This window comes from Alexandromys fortis, unplaced genomic scaffold (assembly GCF_014885135.2).
Source record: "Alexandromys fortis isolate MF-2015 unplaced genomic scaffold, M_Fortis_MF-2015_v1.1 scaffold_3, whole genome shotgun sequence".
Classification (NCBI taxonomy): Eukaryota; Metazoa; Chordata; class Mammalia; order Rodentia; family Cricetidae; genus Alexandromys; species Alexandromys fortis.
Genome location: NW_026067909.1, coordinates 9,847,735 through 9,859,925, shown reverse-complemented (window position 1 = coordinate 9,859,925; position 12,191 = coordinate 9,847,735). Strand labels below are relative to the sequence as shown.

At 47.9% G+C, this 12,191-nt stretch overlaps 1 protein-coding gene across 2 annotated transcripts in view; it reads right to left on the bottom strand.

Moving 5' to 3' along the window:
- Ap2a2 (adaptor related protein complex 2 subunit alpha 2) overlaps positions 1–10,918 on the bottom strand; it is a 66,363-nt gene extending 55,445 nt beyond the window's left edge. For both annotated transcript variants that reach the window (XM_050136668.1, XM_050136670.1), the window contains exon 1: positions 10,707–10,918. In XM_050136668.1, coding sequence (XP_049992625.1) covers positions 10,707–10,773 — 67 coding nt within the window. In that variant the 5' untranslated portion in view covers positions 10,774–10,918. The remainder of the gene's footprint in view (positions 1–10,706) is intronic.
- Between the last annotated feature and the right edge of the window lie 1,273 nt (positions 10,919–12,191).

The window sequence follows — 12,191 nt, the reverse complement described above, 5'->3', positions numbered from 1 at the left end:
TGTGTAAACCAGACTGAACTCAGACTCACAGAGATTCACCCATCTCTGCTCCCAAGTGCAAGAATTAAAGACATGAACCACAACACCCAGCCTCAGAATTATATTCTGAAGTATAAAAAACACAGAACTTTTCCAAAATACTCAACTTGTATTTTCATCATTTTAAAAGATTTCACCATAATCTAGTGCTTTTGAAACTGCAACTAGAACACAGACTTCCTCTCCACCACCTCGCAGGAGGCATAGCCTGCCCTCAGGCAACTGTCTGGGAACCCAGGGAGCCAGCAGCCTAGGCCCCAGGGCAACCTGAGGGTTCACCACACCTACCTTACCACCAACACACTTGACCTTCATCAGAAGAATCTGGCCTTCTGCCTTTCAGCTATCCTTGAGGCCAGTGTCAACCAAGGAAGGTAAATGGGAGAGCAGTAAATGCCAAGCCACCGTGGTTCTCATAGGTTGAAGTTTCAGGCTCCAGATATGCACAGGGCAGAGGAACCAGACTGACGAAACCCTGGCTACAGGTTTTTCCACCTGAGCACACAATGCAGGAAGAGAGGCACTGGCTCAAAGCTTTGGTGGCCATGTGAATGAACTGCATACTACAGCACCTAACAACAGAGAATGGGACCTCCACAGCAGAACCCCTCTTCCACTGGGGCACAGGCAGATGTGGACACATCCCTGCCCACCCACCTCTGAAAATCCCACTACCACCAGTCCAGCATTGTACCCTGTGGCTCCTCCCACAGAAGCCCTTCTGACCTAACCTACCCTCATTCCTACCTCTAATCCTCAGCCCTTCTTCTCTAACAATACTGAAGAGAAATGGGTGAGGTTGGCAACGGAATTCTTGGCTACAGGGGCCACAGGGTGGCCAGGAGTAACACCCTTTTCCACCCAGTTCCCTGGAGGGTTTTGGCAACTCTGACTTTGTAACCTCAGGCTCCACACTCTAGGTCTTCAGCAATTCTGTGTACAGGACACTATTTCCCAGTGAAGCCTCTGTCTACTCACAAGCTATCTATTTTATACATCTTGGCCAAGCCTAACAATGCCACATCCACCCCAGGACTAATTATGAAACACTGCCATGGCCCTCATCTCAGCACAGCAACACCCAGTTAATCCTAGACACCCTGAAATCTCCCAGAATAAACTGCACATGTGGCACTGTGTTTTCAGGATGCGTCACCCTTGTTGGCCTTCACACGGAAGTCAGGAAAGTATAAAAAGCAAACCCTTATTATATATTTTTGCAATCTGAGTGTAAGGCAGCATACAACTTAGTAAAAACCATCTGTTTGATTTTGATCTCTAGTTTGGATTTGTTTGTTGTTTTTTTGTTTTGTTTTGTTTTTTCTTTTTTGTTTTTTTGAGACAGGGCTTCTCTGTGTAGCCCTGGATGTTCTGGAACTTGCTCTGTAGACCAGGCCTTGAACTCACAGATCTGCCTGTCTCTGCCTCCCAAGTGCTGGGATTAAAGGTGTGTGCTACCACCACCACTCAGTCTGGAGTTTGTTATTGCTGCTGTTTTCAAACAGGGTCTTCCTCTGAAGCCCATAATGATCTGGAATTCATGGTTCTACTGCTTCACTCAGCCTCTGCAGTGCTGGGATTACAAGCGTGCAGAACACCTAGCTTATTCATTTAGGTTTTAAGTGAAGGCTATTCAATCTGCATTTCTGTCTATTTAGAGAGATTTTCATTTAGCGTCTACACACAGAAGTTGAAAGACGCCATCCAACTTTGTACCTCCCATAGCTTCCACATCAGGCCACACCAGGCCACATGCCATTCACTGTGGACCAGATGGGAGGGTGGGAGCGAACATTCCAGTATTTTATTAACCTGCAGTCAGGTGAGGACTACACAACACACTTCCATTCCACCTGAAAAGAATGCTTGCTAGGCAAGGCCGCACCCAAGTACATAATCCGCCAAAGTTAGTTGGAATTGCAGATTTGTAATATCCAAATACCTTATGTAGCTCTATTATTTCTCCACGCCTCCTGTAGGATCACCCGCCTCCAATCAGATAAATCCATCAAGAAAGGTGTCCATTCCACTCCACCTCCAGATCTAAGAAATCTATCGGGTAAGAGCCCACCATGTCCATCCTAATGGCAGTGCTGGTTCACTGCTTTTTTTTTTCTTAAGTTTTCTGATTTAAGAGGGTTTTTTTTCTTTGTGATGGCATTTCGCTGAGAAACCCAGGCTGACATCAAATGCAGTCTTGCCTCTGGAATTAAAGGTTTACACTACCATGCATAGCTTCAGCATAGTTTTTTGGTTTTTTATTTCTTTTTAAATTACATTTACTTATTTGTATATGTGTGAGCATGCACATGTGCCATCATACATGTGTTGGAGTCAGAGACAACTTGAGGAAGTCAGTTCTTTCCTTCCATCATGTGGGTCCTAAGGATCAAACTCTAGTTGTCAGTCTTAACCCTCTGAGCTATCTTGGCAATCTAGGCCAACCAACACTTTTGACAAGTTTATTACAGATTAACAAAAATACTATTGTTTTGGAACCTTATAAATCCTCAAGTTTGAGCTCGGGGTTGGCTCAAGAATCTGCCACAGATGAGATCCACCAGCGCTCAACCCTTCTGCTCAAGAGTTCACACTATGTATTTCAACTCTTCTCATACTATGTAAACTCTCTTCAAAATACCATTTTCAGGGATGGGAAGATGGTTAAGTGGCTAAAAGCACCTGGCGCGTTTCCCAGCACCCACCCAGCACTCAACAGCCATCCAGAACTCCAGCTGCAGGGAATCCAACACCTTCGGACCTCAGGCACCAGGATGAAGTCAGTACTCAGACATACACGCAAACAAAACTTATACACATAAAATCAAACTGATTTTTTTAAAAAATAACCATTTTCTACAGCAGATGCTCATCTGCCCTTCTAGTCTGACTCATTTGTTTTTTAAAGAGCCGAGGAAATGCCATTTAATCCCACAGAAACAGCCTTTCTAAGAACCCTGCTGCAAGCAGTTGCCAAAGCAGCAGAGAGAATCACTCTAAGAGGAAAGAGGTACCAAGTGTGGTGCCACACACTGCAATCCTAGCACTAACAAGGCTAACCTGGACTACACGTGAATTCAAGGCTGGGAGCAGGGAGGGCCATGGGATCACTGCTAAGTTCTGACATGGGAAGATGCTATGGGATATGCAATGGGCAGCCAACGTGTCATAAAAGAAACAGTGACACCACCCTTCAGAGAGGAGGGAGAGAAGTTGCTATGAAGATGGCACTATGGTGCTAGGAAGCGGGCATTGCCTGTATGCCCTGATCAAAGTGCAGTGCAGCACAGGAGCCCTGCCTGTAGCAGAGACTTCCTTCCTCATCCTCTTCATACTGTCACAAGCTTACAAATGGGTTTCTAAGGGATATGAGTTATGCAGAAGATTGCAAAAGAAAATGTGCGAGACAAGCATTCTTCTCAAAAAGTCAGCACTTTCAATGGGACAGTCAGGAAAGAAGACAAAGTGAACTGCATAGACTTTAATTTTGAAGGTTCTTTTTAAAATTCAACAAAAAGTTAGGCATGGTGACTATAATACATGACTATAATCTCAGCACGGCAGAGGCAGCCTGGACTACCTAAAAAGACCTTATTTCCAAATTAATTAATTAGTCAATTAATAAATATGCCAAGTGTGATAGCTCACACGGTGCTCAGAGGGCTAAGACAATAGGACTACACAGTGAGTTCCAGGTCAGCCTGGACTACAGTATGAGTCTCACAAAAGTAAAGATTTGTTTAAACGAAAACAAAGGCTGGAGAGATGGCTCAGCAGTTAAGAGAGTTTGCTGCCCTTACAGAGGACCTGAGTTCAGTCCCAGCACCCACATCAGGTAGCTCACACCCACCTTCAGCTCCAGCTCTGGAGTATCTGATGCCCCACAGGCACCTGCACTCCTGTGCACATAACCACATCAAATACAATTAAAAACAAAGCAAATCAGTCAGGCACTGGCGGCACAAGCCTTTAATCCCAGCATCAAGAGGCAGAGACAGAGGCAGGTGGATCTATGCGAGTTCAAGTTTGAGGCCAGCCTGGTCTACAGAGCAAGCTCCAGGAAAGGCTCCAAAGCTACACAGAGAAACCCTGTTTCAAAAAAAAACAAATAATAAAAATTTAAAAAATAAAACAAAAGAGCAAGTCAAACAAAGAAAACAAAAATTAAAAAAGGGAAACCCTGTCCCAAAAAAAACCAGCCAGGGGGATAAGAGCACTGGCTGCTCTTCCAGAGGTCCTGAGCTCAATTCCCAGCAACCACATGGTAGCTCATAACCATCTGTAATGATATCTGGTGCTCTCTTCTGGCCCAGAGGGATACATGCAGACAGAATATTGTATATATAATAAATAAAAAAATTAAGAAAAAACAGCCAGGCAGTGGTGCTGCATGCCTTTAATCTCAGCACTCAAGAGGCAGAGATAGGGGGCTGGAGAGATGGCTCAGCAGTTAAGAGCACTGACTGTTCTTCCAGAGGTCCTGAGTTCAGTTCCCAGCAACCACATGGTGGCTCACAACCATCTGTAATGAGATCTGGCGCCCTCTTCTGGCCTGCAGGCATACAGGGAGGCAGACTGTTGTATACATAATAAATAAAATCAAAAAAAAAAAAAAAAAAAAAAGAGGCAGAGATAGGCAGATCTCTGTGAGTTCAAGGCCAGCCTGGTCTATAAGAGCTAGTTCCAGGACAGCCAGGGCTATTACACAGAGAAACCCTATCTTGAAAACCCCCCAAAAAAATAAATGAATGAATGAATAAACAAACAAATAAATAAATAAAAATATTCAACAGACCAAGTTTAATTTGTTTTTACCATTATGCAGGAAAATCAAATAACTTTATATTTAATGTTTACATGGAACTTAAGCAGAATTTGAATTGTTATGCTCCATTTCTGAATGTCCAACTTATAGCTAATAACTGAGGTTCTATGAATAAATAAATATTTGAGACTTTAGTAATGCTAAAGTACAGTTCAAAGGGGCATCCACAACAGCAGACCCTGATAGCTGCGCACAACAAACGACATTCTTCTCTTAGGAACATTCAAGACATACCACTTGGCCACCCTTGTCTTCCTTCACTTGAGCCCTAAGGAGGCACCTAACCTACATTGTCTCTAAGCCCCAATCCCAGCCCCAGCCCCCACACAGGGATAAATGGCAATTTTTGCAATTTCCTGCCCATGGCAACATGACTACTCTCACAAAGCCCTTCTGTCTTTCTGTTGTAGTCCTGCCTGTTCTGCATCAATTCTCAGAATATGCCGTGTTCAGCACAGTCATAGAAGGATGCTCTTCAACTTGTGATGAAGTTGTGCCCAGAAAACCCACAGTAAGGTGAAAATAGTGCAGCAGAAAAGGCATTGAACACACTTAGCCCAGAGCCACAAGCTCAGCAGCACACTGCAGAACCACACTTGTCTATACTAGTGGCCAGGGACTGAGGGTATGCGGCACTCACTGCCACTGCTCAGTGTCATGAAAGGATCATGCCACAAGCAGCCCAGGAGAAGATACAAACTCAAAGCCAGATTTTCATGGACTGTGCATTGCTTGCATGCACATTAACAAGAACAAAAACCCCACCGGGCCAAAGCACCTTAGTCGGGGATCACTGGTGTTCCCAATCATACTGGACTGTTGGTATGTCAACAGCAGTAGACAAGTTCCATTTCTACTCTTTCTGTGGCCCAGTGACAGTGCTCTCACCTAATAAGAGTGAGGCCTGGGTTCCATCCTCAGCACTGCAAAAGCTAAAGAGGAAGGCATGCTTATTTAAGCAATATATGGTTCTGCCTGATGGACATACATCACTCATGGAAAAGCAAGTGAAATTCCAAACCCCTAATGTCAGACAGAAGGGTTGTGGTTTCCTTGGAACACTATCAATACAACAGGATATAGGTGTCAAGGACCACGCTGAGTGAAAAAGCCAACCTCCAAAGGTCACATGCTGTACAATTCCATTTATGTGACATCCTTGAGATCACAAAATTACAGAGCTGGTGAGCAGATTAGCGGTTGCCATGGTGGGAGGCGGTAGGTGTGGTTATGAGAGCTGATGCCACGGAGCTTCATGGTAACAGAGCAGAGCAGTCTCTCACAGAGGTGGAAGTCACACGAAGATACTCAAACTAAAACCACACAGCACCACACACACACACACATGCTCAGATACACGTTAAGTACAGGTAAAACTACTGACATCTAGGGGCTGAAATACTCAAGGCCTCAATTCAAAATCCAGCACCAAAATAAATAAATAAATAAATAAACAAAGAAAGAAAGTAATGAAATCTATATAGCCCAGTGGTTTGTACTGTTTTCCAGTGTTGAAAATATCCTAGTTACAAAAGATGTCCATATCAGGAAAGGTGGGGTAAAGGATGCCAAGGACTTTCCTGTCAATTTCTTCACAACTTCTGTATTGACTGGTTTTGTGTGTCAACTTGACACAAGCTAAGCTAAAGTCATCAAAGAGGAAGGAGCCACAGTTGAGGAAATGTCTGAGACCCAGCTGTGAGGCATTTTCTCATTTAGTGATCAATGGGGGAGGATCCAGCCCATGCTCAGTGGTGCCATCCCTGACACTGCTGGTCCTGAGATCTATAAGAAGGTGGGCTGAACAAGTCATAGGAAGCAAACCACTAAGCAGCTCCCCTACATGGCCTCTGCATCAGCTCTACATCAACTCCTGCCCTATTTGAGCTCCTGTCCTGACTTCCTTCAGTGATGAACAGCAATGCTGAATGAAGTGTAAGCCCAATAAACCCTTTCCTCCCCAACTTATTTTTTAGTCATGGTGTTTCATCACAGCAATAGAAACCCTACCTAAGACAACTTCCTATGAATCTATAAATATTTCAAAATAAGAAATTATAGCTGGGCAGTGGTGTCACATGCCTTTAATCCCAGCACTTGGGACACAGCAGGCAGATCTCTGTGAGTTCGAGGCCAGCATGGTTCACAGAGCTAGTTCCAGGAAGGTCAGGACTACACAAAGAAACTCTGTCCTGAAAAACCAAAAGATTAAAAAGAGAAAGAAAAAGAAATTATTTTAAAACTTGGACTTTAAAAAAAAAAAAGACACTAGAATTTTACTTTTTTAACATCTGGTGGGGCAAATGTGCCAGAGCAAACACGCCGCGGTGTGTATGGAGATGCTAAAGACCACTGTTGGGAGTCAGTTCTCTCCTTCTACCACAGGGGACCAGGGATGGAGCTATAGTCATGGGCTTGGCAGCCAGTGCCCTTACCAGTTGAGCTATCTTACCAGCTCAAATTTTTTTTCTTCATGACAGCTTACAAGAGAAACAGCAATGGCTCAGCAGTTAAGAACACTGGGTATGCCAGGCATGGTGACACAGGCATTTAATCCCAGCACTCGGGAGGCAGAGGCATCTCTGTGAGTTTGAGCCTGGTCTACAGAGCGAGTTCCAGAAAAGTCAAGACTACAGAGAACTACAGAGAATCCCTGTCTCGGGGAAAGAGAGAGAGAAAGGGAGGGAAAAAAAGAAAAGAATACTGGCTGTTCTTGCAAAGAATACTGGTTCAATTCCTAACCCTCACATGGCTGCTAACAACTGCCTATAACTCCAGTTCCAAAGGGTCTGATATCCTCTTCTGACCTCCACAGGCAACAGGCACCCATGTGGCACTCATACATACAGTCAGACATGCAGGCAAAACATTCATTTTATATATGTATATAAAATGTATATATGCATATATACAGATATATATAATACTGGATGCATATATATATTGTATGTATACGTTGTTAAAGAAGCAAAAATCAAGCTGAGGTGGCCCAGCAGTCAAGAATACGTGCTGCTCTTGCAAAGGACACAGGTTCAGTTCCCAGCACCCGCCAACCACATGGATAGATCACAACCACCTGTAACTCCTGTTCCAGGGAATCCAACAGCTGGTCTCTTCTGGAACCTGCAGGCACGTGATACACATATAAACAAGCAGGCACACACATATACATAAATAAAAATAAATAAAGGCAAGAGAAACAGAAGCAATTTATAGGACTCTGACACCCTGAAATAACATTACTGAATTCATAGCCCTGGCTGAAGTAGATCAGGAAAGGGCAAGTAAGTTAGTCTTAAGAGACAGAATTTGTCTGTTACCTGAGCTGCAAAGCTACAGGTTTAAGTGACATGGGAGCGGGATGGTGGCTGCCTATGCTAAGAGGGTAAACTAGTAACCCAAGTGCAAACAGATGCAGAACCTTCCCGCTCACATCCCTTTGTCCCCCTTGATCCTTCCCTTTCTCTCAAGGTTCAACACAGGCCTTCAAAGAGAGCAGCATCAGGTTAAAAAGCTGCTGAAACAGATTCCGACGATACTGCGGCCTACAAGTAACTCTTGAGAACCAAGGCTCACTGGCAGGTGGCTTCCAGTTATGGGGCTGGATGCAGAGCCAGGATCCTGCATTGTACCTTGGGGGCTGACCTGGGGAGCGCCTCTCCACAGAGCCACCACTCACTCTCACCATGAGTAAACAACTGTGGCCCCTCCTCATGGCCTAGGGATCAAGTTCGCACCAACTCTGGTCCCTGCTCCCTCCTGAGAGCTTCTGTGTCTTACTTGTAGCTGACTCACTGACAGAGGACATATTGTGTGCCAGACACTGAGGGGCACGGAAGGGGTGAAGTAAAGAGCGAGGACAGAGGGCCCTTACTTTGGTGCTTCCTGTACAGCAGGACACAGACTCCACTGGAAAAGACATCACAACAGGGGACACAGCTCCTTACGGAGGGCCACAGTGTCTATGAGGCCAGACAGTAGGAAAGCCAGACAGAGACCTGGATCCCAGATAGGCCCAGGTACCCCCTCTTTCAATGGTTCCTCTGGGAATGATCTTGTATGCTTCCTACATCTTTGAGGAACAATTTACCACCACTACAACTGAGGCACCTGGTGCTACCAAACATACTCCAAGACACAGAATGCCCCCCCCCAACAAATGCCAATCATTCCCAAAGATCAGCTGCTCCAACACAGGGAAAGCTTGCTCTACAGACAGGCAATAAGTCATTTACCAAGTTCTCACTAGGTGCCACCTCTGATCAAACACTTGGGTGAGAAACTGGCTTTCACTTTCAATGTCCTGATCAGCTGAACTCTCCTCAGAGAATACAATGACAGGATGGAGGAGATGGCAGGGGCGGCGGGCCAGGCTGCCATGCCATACCTGAAGATTCACATGAAGGAAGAAGAGAAGGGATTTCTCAGAGAGATGTCCTCTGACCACCACCTCAGAGGCACCATGGCTTGTAGATGAATACACCTACACACACACACACACACGCACCTATAAATGTAGTTTTTTAACAAAAATTTTAGAAAAAAAATGCATCATGACTATAAATGCTATGGTCTACAATTTTGGTAAGCCCTAGTCCAAGGATGCTTGTTTCTTTGCAGAGGACAGCAATCTACTCTTCCAGAATCCTGCAGACCCAGGCAAGCTGGGGTCCTGCACCCAGTCTTAGGGAATACAGTCTTAAAGTGTTAGTCTGATGACAGCACCGGACAAAGTTCCTCGGGACACACGTTAATCTCTAAAGTAACAAAAGTCATGGAGTCAGCTATTTGCTGGATGGGGGGAGGGGCGGGGGGGAGATTTAATAACCAACTGACAGGAAAATAGCTTTTCTTCTCTTCAGTAAGGGGCTGTCTGATCACCCTCCGAAGTTTCTGTCAGCCAAAGTCCTGGGCACCCACCCTACCTGACCTTTAACCTTCCGACCCATTTCACTTTGGGCGGATTTTTTTTTTCTACCCAGGGGACACTGTCTACAGAACTGCTCTCAGCAGAGAAGCAAGAGCAGCTTCCAGCATCCACACCCGGCTGCTGCCGGTTCCCTGGGGGAATGAGTCACTTTAATCGCAGTGGGTGAGATCTAATCATCGCCCAACACTCCGCCTGAATCAGGTCCGAGACGTACGGTGTCCTGATCCCCGCCCAAAGAGAAAATCCACGCTGTTTTGGAAAAGGCTGGGTTAAAAGCTCCATTACTAGAAAGACCAAGATGACATCATGCTGGGGAGGGGCGTCTTGGGCCGGAAGCCCCTCGACGGTGCCACAAACCCCACAGACAACCCACCCCGCCCCACGTTCCCATTGCTACCCCTAGCTCTCAAGACACCTAAACCCCGCATCTCAGTCTGAACACCCACAGGCAATCCCCAGCCGTCCAAACCGATACACGCACCCACTCCACCCGGGGTCCGCACCCCCTCTGATCTCTGCCTCGCACCTCTGCTTCCTACCCCCACCCCACTGCCAGATTAGCACGTCCAGGACCCAGCCCCGCACGGTGGCCTGAATCTCCACTCCACACCCCCACTGTCTGTCCAACACCAGGGAAACAACCACCCCCGCCCTAGCCTGGGTCTCCGCAGCAGACAACCAACTCCCGCCAGATGTGCACCCAGGACGCGCGCTCTGTACCCTAAGTGCCCGCGCGGGACCCCCGCCCCACCGCGCGATCTTCACCCCGCAGCCCTCATTCCCAGGCCTCCGCCGACCCGCGCGCCCGCTCACATAGCCCTCCCCATCGGGGCCGCACCCCCAGGCCCCCGGCCGCACCTGCGGACCCCCAGCCGCGCCCCCACTCAGGCCCTCCCGGTGCCTAGCACTCACAGTTGCGGATGTCGGAGATGAAGACCGCTAGGCCCCGCATCCCGTCCCCCTTGGATACGGCCGGCATCTTCGCGCCCCGGGAGCGGCCTCGGCGGCGGGCTGGAACAGCGCGGGCGCGGCCGTCACGCCGAGGAGCCCTGGAGCGCGGAGCCGCCTAGCCACAGCCACTCGGGCCCCCGAGCGCCGCTCGCTGGGCCGCGCGCGCGAGCACGCACGACGCACGCGCCGACGCGCACGCTGAGCCCTCGCGCCCGGCGATGGGCGGTGCGAGAGGGCGTGCGCATTCTCGCAGTGCAGGGCTCGGGGGCGGGAGGGGGGGAGGCGTGGCGCTGGATGGGGCCGGACCGCGGCCCGGAGAAGCCGAGCTGTGCTGTGCGGAGCGCGCAGGCGCCGCGCCTCCTATTTTCACCGCCTGGCAAAGAATCCTTCTAAAGTAAACCTGACTAGCCCCCGGATCTTGCTGTCATGAGTGGGCCCGGCTTCACGTAGATAAGGACACCGACACCAGAGCCTACTAGCCCTGTGTCACGCAGAAGACGGGGGAGGGGAGGAAGTGGGGTGCGGTGCTGCTACACTAGCACCTGCAGCGGTCAACCTTCGTCTGTCAAACCCGCCTCAGCATAGCTCTCTTGTGGTGGGACTGGCCTCTTTCCCCTACCACCCGTGTGGAGCCAGAGCCGGAGGCGTTTGCGAGCCTCTAAACTGGGACGAAAGGAAGCGCTGCTCCAGGACACTTCCTTTACAAAAGGGGAAACGGAGGCTTGAAGATACACTGACCACCCTTGCCGAGGTGACTGTTGTATGGAGTACAACCTCTCAGCACCCATTCAGGCCCCTTTGCTTCTTACTTCTGCTCCCCTGTTCCACTCTCTAGCCAAGTGGACCCAATGAATCCTTCCTGTGATCCCATTTTGCAGAGGACCTGGCTGGGCCCAACACTTCAGGAAATGGAAAGTATGATGGCTCTTCCCCAGCTCTCTTATGTGAAACCAGGTGGTTTTGAAGAGGAAACTCCCTACCTCAGGTGGTTATCCTGGCCCAAATCCACCAGGCAGACTTTTGTCCCTTCCCAACCTTTTTTGCAGAGTCCACGTGGAGTCTAGCCTGGAGATGGAAGAGACAGGAGGGCCCTCCCAGGAATCAGGCACCCCACTAAGGCCCTGTAACTGAGATTATAAAAAGCCAACTCTCTGGCAAGGCTGCTGAGTTTGCCTAAATTTGTTTTTGTTTTGTTTTGATTTTTTTTGGTTTTGTTTTTGTTTTTTTGTTTGTTTTTGTTTTTTTGTTTCCGAGATAGGGTTTCTCTGTAGCGTTTGGAGCCTGTCCTGGAACTAGCTCTTATAGACCAGGCTAGCCTCGAACTCACAGAGATCTACCTTCCTCTGCCTCCTGAGCGCTGAGGTTAAAGGCGTGGACCACCACCTCCCGGCTGCCTGACTAAATTTTCTAAGGCAAAGAGCCAGCACCAGAGAATAAACTTCCCAC